This window comes from Carassius carassius, chromosome 44, assembly GCF_963082965.1.
Source record: "Carassius carassius chromosome 44, fCarCar2.1, whole genome shotgun sequence".
Lineage (NCBI taxonomy): Eukaryota > Metazoa > Chordata > Actinopteri > Cypriniformes > Cyprinidae > Carassius > Carassius carassius.
The window spans coordinates 8,508,216-8,524,889 of record NC_081798.1 but is presented as its reverse complement, the minus strand read 5'-3'; the positions used below and the strand labels follow the sequence as shown (position 1 = coordinate 8,524,889).

General features: G+C 36.3%; 1 protein-coding gene across 9 annotated transcripts in view; it reads left to right on the top strand.

Moving 5' to 3' along the window:
- Positions 1-16,674, top strand: part of LOC132126530 (pleckstrin homology domain-containing family A member 6-like) — a 97,444-nt gene that overhangs the window by 58,728 nt on the left and 22,042 nt on the right. For 6 of the 9 annotated variants that reach the window (XM_059537812.1, XM_059537809.1, XM_059537807.1 and 3 more), the window contains 2 exons: positions 7,338-7,438; positions 15,698-15,897. In XM_059537812.1, the coding sequence (XP_059393795.1) occupies positions 7,338-7,438; positions 15,698-15,897 (301 nt within the window). Of the gene's footprint in view, positions 1-6,811; positions 7,192-7,337; positions 7,439-14,531; positions 14,847-15,697; positions 15,898-16,674 lie in introns of those variants that run through there. The other 3 variants (XM_059537815.1, XM_059537811.1, XM_059537816.1) reach the window with 3 other exon arrangements.

Sequence of the window (16,674 nt, the reverse complement as noted above, 5' to 3'; positions counted from 1 at the left end):
TAAATAACAACTCTAATAAACCCTGAATTCCCTGAAAATGGTAATGAATCCGTTTGTTTAGGTATCCTTGATTCAACCTATCATGTAAGTTTTGGATGGAATTTTCTGCAGCTTATTTGTTAGACTGGCCAATGGAAGACATTTTTATTTTTTGCAATTCAGTTTGTTGCGGAAATGTAATATTTCACTTTTAAGTGTGAAGCAAATTAGTAGGGAATTGTTTGAATAATATCCAAACACATCCATCACTGTTATCAGCGTGACAGGGATATACTGTATGACCGTGTCCTTTAGACTAGCAGTGAAGGACAGTCACAGCTCATGCATGGAGATTCATCATCCAGAGGCATTGTGGGATAGAGGAGGGTGCTAAGAAAGTTGGTATGCTGCTTCATCCAGATGTTCCCTCATTGTTCTTCTCAATCACCGATAGGGGGTTTAACCCTTTCAGACCTGGTTTATATTTCAGGGAACATGCTTTATTTCTAATCTAAATGCTAAAATATAATGAGCAAACAAAAATATGTTTATGATAATATTTTACATTTTAGTAATGAACAAATTTTGCGGATTTTATTCAATTTTTAGATATAATTTTATTTATTTGAAAAGATGCAGGGTCCGTAATGGTTAATGCCTTCAGGAAATAGGTAAAAAAAAAGGTAAAAATGGTCAATGCAAGATATTCAGAATGTTTTTGTTAGATATAACCCTACTAATACTTTCCACGGAAGATTAATTCCTTGACAAGAATGTCAAATGTTCTATTTTGGGTTTGCAAGACACTGAAACACTTCAAACCTCTCTGTCACCCAAGCCCCGCCTACACTCTTCATGGATAAATTTAGACTCCATAGGCAGACAGCATGCTCTCAGAGATGAGACTGGGCATGTCAGCATATGAAAGGTTGTGGATGATGCATGTCCAGCACATGTCCTGCCCCCTTCCCTGCAGCCAAACAGCAACACACTATTTCTTACTGGATTCCTTTCCACCCTTCGTCTTTCAAGCTTGTTTAGCATGAATTTCTGCCTTCCACACTCTAAAAAAAAAAAAAAAAAACTTTAATAACTAACTTTTAGTATTTTTGTCTTGTTTTCAGGTAAAATCTTTCTTATATGTAATTGGATTTGATATATTTAAACAAAATTGTGTAACAGAGATGTTTTTTTTAGGTATATTTTTTAAACTACTGTAGTTTTTTAAAAGCACAAATTCCACAAACCTCACAAATGGAAAACATTTGGGCAGTGTTATGCAAATCTTTCCACACAGTGACTTAGACATGTTGGGGCGTGTTTAAACGAGGCATTTTAGGAGGGCTAGGACAAGTCTTAACTTTTATAAAGAATATCTCTTTGGGTCTGAGACTTTTGTCTTTGCAATTTCATGGATCTCATCAATGCATGAACAGCTTGTAACACTCCAAAGAGAAAGGAAAACTTGAAATTGTATCATATGACCCCTTTCAGTCAATTAAAACCCACATACTTTATCCTCTGGGAATGTCAGTCAGTGATTTATCTTCATATTTGCTGAAGAAGGTGTAACTAGTCTAGCATTTAGAAGACTATAAATCAAAACATATCAAGTTATGTAATCACAGGTTTATTTCCATCTTATTATGTAATATTATGACAATATTCTTGTCAGTGATTCATTGTGCATTGTTTAAAAAACAAACAACATCGATAGCACTAATATTCAATCATGTAGTTTTGGTTTTAGATCCACTGACTGTATTTTTGTGCGTTTATGTGTGTGCACCTGATCATAGTTGACAGTGATACTCTCTTGAGGTAATGCAAAAATGAGAATGTTCTCAGTGTCTTCAAATGTCTCCAAACATGTCAGACTTCCTGTAAGACTCACTCGTCACTTGCAGTCGGTGTTGTTTTAGTGTCTTCTCAGTTTTCAGAGATAGGATTCTTGTTCCTGTGTATCTGGATATTTAACAAATCTGTACCACTAGACCAACACATCTTGCACTACTACTGAAGATGTTTTTAAAACATCTTTAACAAAAAAAAAAAATAATAATAATAATAATAATAAATGCTTGAAAGATCGCCCCTTTCCTTGAAGACCTCCTCACTCCCATGTGGACCATGGCGCTTCCTTCTTTGAACTATTACCTTACTGCCTTCATGCAAGCTTCTCCCTTTGGCAGGACTCCCATGCATTTGATCTTAGGTTTTCTGAAGGGAGTGTAGACATCCTCCCGGCTCTACTCAGATACGCGTGTCATAGGGTTTGTTTGGGTTTAGGAAAAAAAAGGTGCAAAGGCTGTTGTTTTCTTCCACAAAGCACATGGAGGATAAAACTGTCAGCACACCAACATACATATGTCTTCTGTGTGAATACTGCACAGTTAAGAGTGTGCATTTGGGGATTGATTTGGCCTTGCTGATCATGTGAGAAAATCCTCCTTTCTCATTGGTCTCATTAATGCTTATTTGTTGTTGTGTAAATTTGAGAGCCATTAGAGCTCCATTACCCTATCACATTATCCTATCAGATCATAAAATGTTCCCAGCTCGGGCTGCAATTTAATCATAAACTTGAAGAACATCTGTGCATGCGTCTACCCTGAGGAGGAGGTCTACAGTAATGGTTCTTGGCTAGATCAAGCTTTTTTGTGTGGAGCAAAGCAGGTTTAATTATATCGGTGAGTGCAGCAAGCAAGGCCTTTGGGGCTACAGCTGCATGATTCAACCCTGTTGACTTTGCCCACGTCTTTCTGGCTAATTACTTCACACTGCTTCTCCATTACGCTCATATTCTGAAGGCAACATCAAAACATGTGCTTCATTCCAAAGCCTAGTGAGCTGCCTGCGGAGGGAGCATTTGAAGGCTTTATAGGAGCACTCCTGATTGTCCCAAATGCATTGTAGCACCCTATGAAAAGCAATAAATCCAAGGTAGCATACAATGCAACAGAAAATAACAAACTTTCAGTACCATAAAGTGTAAAAATAATATATACTGTATATATATTATAATTTCTATAAAAAATACTATTTTGAAGCTCCTATTCATCAAAAAATTTGTCACTGGTTACATAAAAATATGAATCATCAAAACTGAAAATGAAAATAAGAATTTTTCGGTGCATCAAATCATCATATAAGTATTGTAACGATATCAACCTTCATATTCATCCGGAAGAAGGAGGCGGGAACCGGCGGACAATCAAAAACATTTTAATAACAAAATAAACACAAAACAGCGCACCAGCCCCTCACGGACGACTGGTGCGCATAAAATAAAACCCAAAACACAACTAAAAGCCCAGGCCTGGTCCTCTCTCGTCCTTCACTGTCGTCGCTCCAGTTTTATATCCTTCCATCTCCTCCATGGGCCTCGAGACCGGTGGGACGAACAGGTGTAGTTCATCTCCAATCACTCCCCCGGCCTCGCTCCCATGTCCCTCGGCCCCGCCCCACTCGTCACAAGTATGATTTCTGAAGGATCGTGTGACACTGAAGACTGGAGTAATGAGAAAAAATGTAAATATATTCAAATAGAAAAAAGGGTATTTTAATGTCAAACTCCAAATGCTCTCAATTTCCTGAAAAAATAATAATCCAAGATGGTGGATGAGCTGAGATAAATTTATAATTACACTGATTATGAATACTTATTAATGCCCAAATGTCTCAAGAAGTATAATTTTTTTTTATGCTTATTAGTGTCATGTTAGCTTAGCGATTTGATAAAGCAAACTATTAAAAAAATTACTTTTTCTTTGCCTAGGTAGTGGGCAATGAAATGCATTTCAATTTATAGAACTTAGAAATATTTATAGAATAGAAGTATTCCTGTTTTTAACCTCAATGCTGTTTAAATCAGATGAAGTGCTAACAAGTCAAAGTGATGTACAGGTTTGAGTATCCCAACAAACGTAATGTCATCTTACTTGTACTGTAACACATTTTGGAACTACTGTACACAAAGTTCATTGTACATTCAAAAATGTAACTGCATACAGCTGAACAACATTACAATATTAATAGGAGTCACTGTTAGTGGCATAACAAACACACTCCAGGAACACCAGGAAGTTTCTTTCCTTCCTCGATTGAATTGCCCACTGGGATGAGAGGGTCATTTATTTAAAAATCACAATCAGCAACACTCCACGGCTGGCTGTATCCCATATGTCTCCACAGCTATCTTGGCGATGGCGTTGTGTTTGGAGGCACAACACCCTACGTCCTCTTATCACCCCGGATCCATCTACCCAACTGTGCCATGCAAAAGAGTTTGAGAATGTGTGACAGAGCAATTTAATGCCTCAATTGGTATTCTGAACACAGGGAGACGATGAAAAATGGCCCGCTGTTGTCATCGCTGCAGATATCAGAGGCTTATGCTAAATACGAGGAAGAGAGGGTAACTGGAAAAAAAAGAAACTTGGAGGAAATTATTGGTAGATGTGAAATTGCATTCTGGATTAAGATTAGCAGTGTATGTTTACATAAATAGGTTTCTCAGTAATAGATCTAGTTTCCCTATACAATCAGTCTTGGGGTGCAGTCACATTATTGAAATCTTAGTGAAATTTTGCCAACTTGAACCCGTTACGAAATCTGCATCGTAGGGATTCCTATTAAAATGACTGGATTTTGCATACAAAAAAATAATAAAGAGTGGTAAATGTGGTTGCATCTTTGGTCAAGGGTTACATTATAAAATAATAAAATCTTAAATAATTACATTAGAAAATAGGGTTCTTCTGTGTGCTGTTTAGGATTGCATCAGCTTTTGAATTGACATGTACCTGTTATTATTGAGTGAGTGATTGTGCGTGTGACTGATTTGTCAGCCCGTATTTTGTGCAACAGTTCTTCTGTAAAATGACTGATCAAAGAAAATATGTCAAAGCTTGGGCACAGTTCAGATTGCGCAAGAAAAATAAATCTGTATTTTGTATCTGTATATCTGAAGACAATCCCTTAGATAAATAATTAGAAAAAAAATGCTTAAAACAAGAGAAAACATCTCATGTCAACAGGGTATGTAAAATTAATTCTAGATGTATATCCAAAAGCATGTCTAATCATTTTATGCAATTTCATAAAAAATTTTTTTACATCATGTAAAAGTTCCTTATTTTTTGTAATTTAATTCAAAAAAGCAAACTTTCTTATATTCTAGATTCATTGCACACAAACTGAAATATTTCAGGAGTTCTTTGTTTTAATTCTGATGGTTATGACTTACAGCTTAGGAAAATAAAAAAATCAATATAGCAAAATTTTGTTTTAATATTTTTTTCAAAGATAAATAATTAAAAAAAAAAAGATTTAAAAAACACAAATGTTCAAGATCTCCAAAGCAGGTTTAATTATGCACTCAATACTTGGATGGGACTCCTTTTGCACAAATTACTGCTTCAATGCAGCGTGGCATGGAGGCGATCAACCTGTGGCACTGCTGAGGCATTATTGAAGCCCAGGTTGCTTTGAGAGCGGCCTTTAGCTCCTCTGTATTTTTTGTCAGATGTTACCTATCTTCCTCTTCACAATTCAATATACTATAATAGATTCTCTGTGAGGTTCAGGCCAGGCATGTTGGCTGGCCAATCATGCACAGTAATATCATGGTCAGCAAACCACTTGGAAGTGGTCTTGGCACTGTGAGGAGGTGCTAAAGTCCTGCTGCAAAATGAAATCAGCGTCTCCATAAAGCTGGTCAGCAGATAGAAGCATAAAGTGCTCCAAAATCTCCTGGTAGATGGCCGCATTGACTTTGGACTTGATAATACACAATGGACCAACACCAGCAGACATCACAGCAAACCAATTCATCACTGACTTCGGAAACTTCACACTGGACTTCAAGCAGCTTGGATTTTGTGCCTCACTGTGAAGCTCTCCCAAATTCTTGAATCAGCTTTTTCCTGACAATCTTCCCAAGGCTTTGGTCATCCCTATTGCTTCTGCACCTTTTCCTACCACACTTTTTCCTTCCAGTCAACCTTCTATGAATATATTTTGATACAGCACTCTGTGAACAGCCAGCCCTTTCAAGTAATGACCTTCCGTGGCTTACCCTCCTTGTGGAGGGTGTTGATGATTGTCTTCTGGACAACTGTCAAGTCAGCAGTCTTTTCCATGATTGTAGTTGCATGTTCTAAATTATCCCAAAAGGTACCCAGTAGTTATTCTCAAAATTAATCAAACTACTCAAACTCAAAATGGAATATTCAAATATTTTGATATACTGAATTTGAAATTTTCCTAAGCAGTCAGAAAAAATAAATAAATACCTTTTCCATGATATTCAAATTTTTTTAGATGCACCTGTATCAAGGATGGGGTGACTAACCATATTAAATTAAGAATCAACCATATAAAAAGTACATCTGTCGATCACAAATCTGAATATTGGGAGCAACATTCCTTGTTAATGTCAATGTTCAGTCCTGACAGACAGGTTTAGATTGTCCTATTTATTATCTTCCTTTATGCAATGTTCTTTTCATTTTGTTTTCAAGCATATTTTGTTGTGGGGAAAATAGAAATAGGTTTCCATGTCAATATATGGTTCTCATCCAGGATTGTTTCTTTCTTTGTTTTTGTTGACAGAATAATAGGCTCTGGTTGGTTGTTCAGTGCAGGTACAGCTGTCCGAGAGCCAGAATTCCTGCAGCACTGAGTCACTGAGGGATGATAACTGTCTTCTCTCTCTCTCTCTCTCTCTCTCTCTCTACCCACTTCTATACAGCACAAACACAACCTGCTCCACCCCTCTTTTCCCTCCACCCCTCCCTGTCTCTCATTCACATACAAACACACACACAGAGCAGTGTCAGAACACAAGCGCGGGTGGGTTCACTGCATTTCCCCGGCAGCAGCTCTCAGTACAGGAGATCGAGAACATGAATGCTGGATCTCCGTTGCCCTCCTCGATTCTGCTCGTGCTGAAAATTTAATGATGTGCTCCATTATTTAACCAGCCCAAGCTCTTCTCTTCTAGGCTGCGTGCTGCTGCTCGCTTCAGCGTCATTAGCTTTACGCTGAGATAAAAATGGATATCTATTATGGGATTCACCTGCAGTTTACCTGCTTTTCCATTACCACTGCCTGTCATCACCATTGTAGTGGCACACTACAGGAAGTTGGACTTTTCTGATTTGGGACAGAACTATCACCTAATTTTATAATCAGCTTTTTGAAATCTATGTAGGTTGGAATACAAATGCTTTTGATTTTTTGTTGTATTTTATTTTTACTATAGTATTAGTGCTTATTTCTTTGATTTTACTATAGTATTAGTGCTTATTTCTTTTGTTTTTTCAATGTTTTTCTTTTATTATTATTCCATTCAGACGAGAAGGAAGAAATAGTCTTGGGCAGCCTTCCTCTTCTCAGCTTCAAGATTGGAGCAGTCCAAGCATCGGATAACATCAGCCGCAAGTTTGCATTTAAGGTTGGTGATCTCTGTGCATTTTTAGTAACTGTTTTGAATGCTGTTGGGACAAGGGATAGGAGAGGTGACAGGCAAACATGATATTCAGTGTCAGTGTAGGTCATGTGATCATAGGAAACTTTAAACTGTGACTGAATTAATCATGATTCATTGACCGTGTACCTGTTTTTAGTCAAAACCACTGAACCTGTATTTACCCTCTCCCACACATGCAGTGGACTTTGCATCTTTGCATGCGTTCCCGAGTGTGTTTGCACACTATGTGCCAAAAGGACAAACATAATGTCAGATTATTTTTTCACCAGGATCCGAAGCAGCTGGGTTTTAGTACATAGACCTTTTGAGCAAGTATATATGAGAGGTCACTTTCTGATTGCCTTCTGTTTTTGTGGTGAGTTATAATAATTTTGAAAATAAGATTATGCTTAGTCTGTTTGTGAGGCTTTATTAGATTAGACAGGGTGCATGCTGGGTAGCATCTGAGGATGTGTTTTGAACTGTGTTCAGAGTTAAAACATGCTGCTATACTATAGGTGAGCTTGTTCCATTTGTAGAGAATGTGAGTCCGTTATATGTCTGGTAACTGTGTTTATGTCTCTTGCCTCCGGCTCTGCGGGGACCCTAAGGGCTGGGCTGGAGATGCTCAAGAATCTGATGTCATGTCTCTGCAGGTCTTGTTAGGTTTCGAGTAAAACTGCTTTTTTTATGGCACCTGGCTTTTAAACTGACCAATAAGAAGAAAGTATGCACGACAAGGCACAACTAAGGCGTTGATGACCTTTGACACAACCTTTAATAAACAACAGCTTGCTTCTGTCAGAACTGTGATTTAAGCTGTCTGAATATTTTGTTTTTTAGGTTATTCTTTATGCATAAAATATGACTTGGAATTTACTCATTTGTAATTTGTTTATATTTAGAATATAATCATTTTGAATATGCAGGTGTACTCATATATACGTTTTGGAATTTACTATTTTGTATTTTATATATACTTTTGAAATATACTTTTTTGTTACTTATTTGACTTATTGAATTAATTTTGTTTATATACACAGTTTAGGGTCAGTATAATTTATTTAATGATTTTGAAAACAAGTGTCCTACACTCAACAAGGCTACATTTATTTGATCAAAAATACAGTAAAATTAATATTGTGAAATAATGTTAATTTCTATTTTATTAAAATAAATAGCTTAAATAACTGTTTTCTATTTTGAAAACAGTGCTTAGTATTTGTATGCAAAACATGATGTTTATATATATATATATATATATATATATATATATATATATATATATATATATATATATATATATATATATATATATATATATATATATATATTGTAATAATATAAAAGTATTTACTGTCACTTTTTATTAATTTAATGGATCCTTGCTAAATACAGATATTAATTTAAAGATCTTAATTAATCCCAAATTTTGAATCATACAGTCTTGTTGTTGTTCATTAACTAAAATTGATTTTTCAAGAAAGAGGTGGTTTATCATTTGTTATTTGACTTTAAGATCATATGTACTTAAAAACATTCTTTATGTGTATATAGTTCTCAGAGTTCTCTTTTTTGTATTTTTACTGTGGTTTATACATCACACATTTAATTCTAATGTTGTTTATCCCGTGTGGAAAAAATGGCAGGTTTGGAGACACCACCATTACAGCTTCAATAAAACCCATGCCTGCCTATCCACGTGTTTTTGAAAACATATCCAAAGCTGTTCTGTCTCCTACAAAATAGAGACTATTTTATACTCAAAAGATATATTTGCAGAACAAAGCAAACTATCAGTCACAAGTATCCAGTAGCTTCTTGCATCTGCACCCTGAGGCAAAAGGTGTACAGTGTGTCTTTTCCATATCACAGACCCCTATGGTGCAGTTTCGGTGTGGAGCCACATCAGCACAGATCAGTGTGGTTTTTATGGCTGTCGTAATAAATATCATGCCACCATCATATGTGTCACGCTGTATCTCTAAGAAATACTTATGTGCATGTTTTGAACTTATAACCTAGCATGGTGTTAATAATTAACCAGGAAATACTGAGACATGTTTGTTGTCTTTGTGAGGAGAATAAAAGGTGTGTTTAGTCAGCCATTCTTCATCGTGCTCTGTGACAGCGAATGTATCGTGTTGCCTCCACAAAAGAACCCGAAACACATCTGACACAGTGCATCTTGCCCTGGGTCTTTTTATTCAGATTCTTCTCCTGGAAGTGTTGCCAATTCTTTTATGAAGTCCTGTGCAAGGATCAAAACTGGTGTTTGGCCTCCAGGCGTGGGATATTCTTCAGTTTCATGTTGTGTGTGTGTGTGTGTGTGTGTGTGTGTGTGTGTGAATACTTTAGGGACAAAACAGTCCTCAGAAGTACAGTAATTCTGACAAAATCTATTTGAAATGTAAAATGGAATTTGTGATGTGGACTTTGCTATTTGCTAATTTATAAAAGTTAGTCTGCAGTTACTGTACTTTATATAAAAAACAAAGCAGAATGTGATAAAACAATTAATGTAAAATTAACACAAATGAAATATTCATGCTACCTGAATCCATCCATAATTTCAGAAATGTATTCAGTTCAAGTATGTCCTAACTGCAAAGCAATTTTTTTTCAATGTGTTTTTTCCCCACTTTGTATTGGCTTTTAATACCATTGTCTTTATTTTTTTCTGCAATAAATTTATTTGCAAATTTTGATTTTCTATTTTGTGATTAAGAAATCTACTCAAGTCACCAAAGTGAACTTGGTAACACACACTCACACACGCACAATATAAACCTTTTACCTAGCTACATAAAATATTTTGGGCTGTCAAACAATTAAACCCTAAAACTGTAATACCTGCCATTACAATTTTTAACTGTCAGCAGCCCAACTTATTTTAGATAGCGAAGGGTAAACATTTATATGTCTGTGGTTGTTACTTTATGTTCTCCTTGGTTATTTTTCTTGTACTCTCTTTCTTGTTCCTATGTCCCAGTATAGAGCTGCTGCATTATTAATTAGTGCTGGTTGTGTAACTGCTGTTTGGCTGGAACACTTTCCGCCTAAGATTTGTGTTTTCTCTGAGGGATGAACGGCAGAAACATGAAAGATCATGAGGTGAGTCTACGACTCATGCCATCAGACTTGCAGCTGAGAAATCCTTTCCGAAGGGAAAAGTCCTCAGCGGCTGAACCACAAGCAGATCTGCATGTGGGAGGCAAAGATATGGCCAGACAGCCTTCATATAGTTTGTAATGGATTCATGATATACATATTTCCCTATGGTAGGGGGAACAATAAAAACAGGAGCCAATCTGAAGGAGCTGTTGATTGCAATTTGGATCAAACCTCACGTTCTCGCCTGTCTCTGCAGTCGCTGTTGTTTGTCCTAAATTCACTATGATCTTCTCAGCAGCCCTGGGCTGGTAACCTTGCCCTAGCGTGTGGGGCAGAGGTGTCTCTCTTATCAGACATGTGGACTCTGTCTGTTTGTTGTGTATGAAATACACATCAGAGCATTGAGGACAGACAGACAGACACTAAGCAGAGAGTGTGTGTTTGTGAAGTACGGTGGGAGACTGAACACACACGCAAGAAGCTGTCCAGCCCTGTATGATGCCTAGTCATTAAAGGTTTCTGCAATCATTCATTTTGCAGCTCTCCCCCATATTTTTGCTGTTGTTTGAACTCGTGCTGTTAACTGCTTTGTCAACATGTTGGAGAGCATCAGATTTCAGCTGTGGCTGTAACCTTCCTGCTATGTTGCATGTGTGTATTTCCAGCTGTTTGCCTTAACCCAGCTGTGTTGCAGGTTGGACAGCTGGGATAGGAGCTTTTATATAAAAATAATTATTATGCGAATCAAAATCAAGAACAAAATAGTTCATATTTATGTTATTATATATAGTATTTTTTAAATGATATGTGTAGTCCTTCAAGTATTTCAATTATTTATGTTATAGTTAAAATAAAAAATAAGAAAGTTGAAGTGATGTGCATAAAATATTTATATATATAAAAACAATGTGTTTAGCTTGTGTACTTCTACATAATATTTGCAGTAAATTTATAGCAATAATAATAATAATAATAATTTAAAGTTTTGTTTTGTGATGAGAGGATTTCAGAGGCCATTGAGGAATTTACCAGAAGAAATGGTAAATAAATCCCATCAGAAAACATTTTTTTTGTGTGTGGGTTTGGTTTGATTTGTTTTATTTTTCTGTTGTTGTTGTTTTTTGCTTTGCTTTGCTTTATTTCATTTTGAGAGGATTTCAGAGGCCACTTGGTGATTTACCAGAATAAAATAGTAAAGAAAACCCATCAGAAAACAAAATGTTGTTTTGTTTTGTTTTGTATGGGTTTGGTTTAATTTGGTGGGGTTTTTTTTTTTGCTGCTGTTTGTTTGTTTTGTCTTGCTTTGTTTTACTTTGCTTTGAGAGAATTTCAGAGGCCACTGAGGGATTTACTAGAAGAAAATGGTAAAGAAATCCCATCAGAAATAATTAATTAAATAAATTAATTAAATAAACTGGCCTTCTTGAACATTAGATTACGTCTACAGTGTAAACTTGGTTCTTTTCCACCACTATGTAATAGATCTTTTTAGCTCCTGGGCCACACCTCTGTGCCAGTGCCATAGGAGCTTTTGCCACAGAGAGAGGAGACAAAACACAGTTGCTTGACCTTCTTTTATGTGCAATAAAAGGGTGAAATGAATGTCAGTCTTATCAGATCATCTGCTAGTCTGGTGTGTTACCATCACTTGCATCAGCAAATGCACAAAAAGTGGGCGTCATTATAATATGAGATCCTACACAGTGTGAGATTCTAATACATGCTTTCCGGTTTTCAAATGTGTAGGCTTGTATCCCCAGGCTGGCAACAATAGCAGTGATTTTGTGTTGGTTTTGTCTATGGTCTGACCGAGCCGGTGATATTCATAAGGGTGATATTGAGATCTCACGTTCCTAAGAGAACTATGCAAGATATTTATCTTCACACACTAAAGATGACAGACATTTTCAATTAGGCCATAAGTAAGGTTTGACTAAATATAGTCCTGCACTGACATACTATGTGACAAAGTCAGTTCTTCTTTCTGATTTGTAAAGAAGGAGGTACTTGTGCTTGTTTGGATAGAAGGGTACCTATTAGTTAAGAGTAGGTCTGTAAAGATAGATCAGTCTGACATGTGACGCCACTGCAAACACAAATGTCTCCTGTAGACCGTAAATATTTCTCCAGGATGCACTTGGAATCAGGCACTATTTCAGCCCACCTATGAGGAAATGATTTACAAGCATTGAAGGTTATTTTATTTTATTTATTTTTTATTATTATTTTTTATATGCATTTAACAATAAGACATATAACTAATATTTAAGTGTTAATTAATATATAAGGTGCAAAACAACACTGAACTCCTTAGACAAAAAAAGGAGAAAAATTAAGTTTAAAAAATTGTGTTTCATAGACAAGAAAATGTCATACAGAATGGCATGTGGTGAATAAATGACAGATTTTTCACTTTTGAGTGAACCATCACTTAAAGGAAGTTATTTTTATTTTTTTGGGGACATAGTTGAAGTTTATGGTTTATGATATTTATTTCCAAAATTCTTGAGCAGTCAAATATTTCACAATAATGATGATTCCCGACACCATATTAAAACTGACTGCTCATCCAGGAAACTCATGAACTTCATGTGACCTCTTCACGTTCCATTGTTACATTTTGAATCATAATTTTGGCAACAACATGACAAATTAGTACCAGATAAATCTTGTCACTTCAGTTTAACATGGTTCATTTGTCATGCGTCCTCACAAAGCAATGTCAAATACCTGTTGCATACTTACAAATCGCCAAACACCTCTTTCCTCCTACACTTTATTTCCTTAAATAAATATATGTTTGAAGGTTGCACACACGATAAAGAGGGCTTAAATGAAGACCAGCTATATTAAAGTTAAACAAACATTTTGAAGTTCCAGCTCAGAGTCATTTAGTAATAATCTGCAGAAGAACAATGACTTCGATGTAAAATCAAATGCAAACAGTAAGCACAGAATTTGCCAAGCCCTGCAATGAATCAATAGTGCGGGAGTGTTTGACGGTTCAATCAAAGGAAACAAGGCATTATTTTGGCTGGTATAAAGGTAAGCGAAGGACTTGCAATAGCATGGCTAGTTTTTGTGTCAGATTTCTGTAAGTTGAGCAACCACTGCAATGCAAACTTTTGTTTTGATGCTCCACTTCCTGAGACACAGATGACTGTCTCAGTTTCAAGAGAATTTTAAGCATGCAAACAACATGAATAAACAGGAAATATATTATTGATTACTTTAGACCAGCTTTGTTATTCTGGTTAATTGAAGTTATTTTGATTATAACTTGTTTTTCAGGATTTGTCTAAATACAGTTTGTTTCTTAATGGTCTATAGTGTCATTTAGCTAACTGTCTTTTGGCTTAGTTAGCTATTAGATTGCATGAAACTTATTTTGGCACACCCTCGGATGACTAAGTACAGTTTGTTTTATGCAAGACTAATTCAGGGGATTGGCATGGGATGAAATCCTGATTTACAACTGAATGTTATGGTCAGATTATTGTAGCTTCCAGTGATTCATAACGTTTCATCAGTGCTCACACACCCTCTCAAAACCTGCTGTGTGTTTCCACAAACTGTCATGCTGGTTATAGAAATAAATGTGATATTGTGTAACAGGCTTTTTGCATCATAAATTGACCAAAAATGCCGCTGAAAGTAACAAAAAGGTTCCATATTTAAAATGTGTGGACAGAAATGTCCCAGTAGATGACATAAATTGACTTAAAAGGGAGAAAAAAGATCTTATATAGGTAAAAGTTGGTTTTGTATGTATTGTATGTATTTTCTAGAAATAGAAACAGGATAAATTTGTTTGTAGAATCTGAGAGTTTTTTTTTTGCTATATATTTTTTGTTTGCAGTTTATTTTACTGACTACAGAATGTAGTCCACAGTTAACTCTTAATCATTCTGTATTGCCCCCATGTGGTAAAGGTCTGTACTACAGTGTTTTTGAGTGCATATGTGTAAACTATTGTGTTACTTATTTAATGTAGCACAGTCACACAAAGGTTTTACAGTGTGCTTAACAGATGATATTTTGTATATGTAATAACACAACAAAGCCATATTTCTACTAACTGCCAATTCTTTCAGAATATTAATTCACATGTCCACTCCATTATGGTAAACCTGACCACATCTAGCCCACATCTAACCTGCCCCTAAAGTTGATCTTTATATTTGATCTAGTCATCCTTATGTAGTCTTTTCTCCTCTGTTCCCAATACCCCCCCATCTCTGAGGACCCCTGAGTGAGTTTTCTCCATGAGCCACATTTAGTAGGTATTTCAGAGCACCTCTTTTTGCTACTGTAACTGCATGACAAGTGACACGATCAGACTCACCTGCTTATGTTCCTAACAAGCTGACAGTAATGATTATGTTGACAAAAGTAAATAAGTATTTTCAAACTTCTATACTCAATCATTATATACAATAATTAAACCGAACTTAATTACTTTTTGAAAGTCCCCAGTCACCTGTTAGCTTATGCTCAATGTTTAATTGCTATAATTTTGAGTCTGACCTGCATGTCTGAGCCACATATTTCTCCAGTGTTCTGCTGCATATTAAATATAAACACATTTGCTTTCACATGAAAATGAAGTCATTGCATGGATTGGTTTTGTTTGCATGCACTGCGACTTCACCTACCAGCGTCTGTCTCGCTCTTTGCCTTAAAGGACTAGTTCATCCAAAAAATTAAATTTGCTCAAGCTCAGGCCATCCAAAATTGTAATTAGTTTGTTTCTTCATCTGCAATAACTCTGTTCTGATTAAGAAACAAACTCATCTACACCTTGGATGGCCTGAGTTTGAGTACATTTTAAGCGGATTTTCATCTTTGCGTGAATTATTACTTTAAGCAAAATATTACTTCAAATAATAATTCTGCATTTATGCTCATATCTTTAAGCATTATTCATATTATAGCATATTTTTTCATTCGCAGGCTTTTATTTACTTGCTCATGTACATATGAACAATTAAATGGACTGTTCTGCTGGATCTGTTTTGCATGCTTTGTTGTCCTTGTGGTATCAGGTTTACAGTTATGTTCTTGCACAATGGGAGTGGCTATAGGATAGTCCAATAATATTCTCTCTTTTTCTCTCTTTCTCTGTTGCAGGTGTGGTGCGAAAGCAACGAAGAGGAGGATGAGGAGGATGAGGAAAGTGAGGATTTAAAGGGCAGTATTGCTTTCTGTTTGCAGGCTGAGCACACAGGGACTCGTACGTACTACTTCAGTGCAGACAGCCAGAAGGAGCAGGAGGAGTGGATCCAAGCCATGAATGAGGCTGCCAGGGTCCACATCCCAGCCACATCCAGGTACACACACCTCTATAATCCACATCAAGTTCACACACTGTCCACTCTTGCATCTAAAAGGGGAAGGGAAGTCGTGGCCTAATGGTTAGAGAGTCGGACTCCCAATCGAAAGGTTGTGAGTTCGAGTCCCGGGTCAGCAGGAATTGTGGGTGGTGGGAGTGCATGTACAGTTCTCTCTCCACCTTCAATACCACGACTTAGGTGCCCTTGAGCAAGGCATCGAACCCCCAACTGCTCCCCGGGCGCCACAGCATAAAAATGGCTGCCCACTGCTCCGGGTGTGTGCTCACAGTGTGTGTGTGTGTGTTCACTGCTCTGTGTGTGTGCATTTCGGATGGGTTAAATGCAGAGCACAAATTCTGAGTATGGGTCACCATACTTGGCTGAATGTCACTTCACTTTCATTCATTTCTAAAACCAGCGTCACTCTGAAATGGAAATTCTGTCATCATTTACTCACCTTATTGCTGTTCTGAACTGCATGATTATTTCTAATTGAAAAAAAAAGCTGATTAAAATATATAGATTTATAGTTTAGATAGCAAATGCTTTATTCTTTGTTGTATTCTTATTTTGGCCTTTTCAAAATTTTTTAAAAAATGTCACTAAAAAGGAAGCTAACACTGTAACCAGCAGGATGTACTGTACCAGTTACTTGCCTTTTTAACCACGAACAACACAAGTGTGACTATCATCTCGCTTTTTCGAATCAGTTCCACAATTAATTATTACAATTATTAATATATATATATATATATATATAATTTTTTTTTGTCA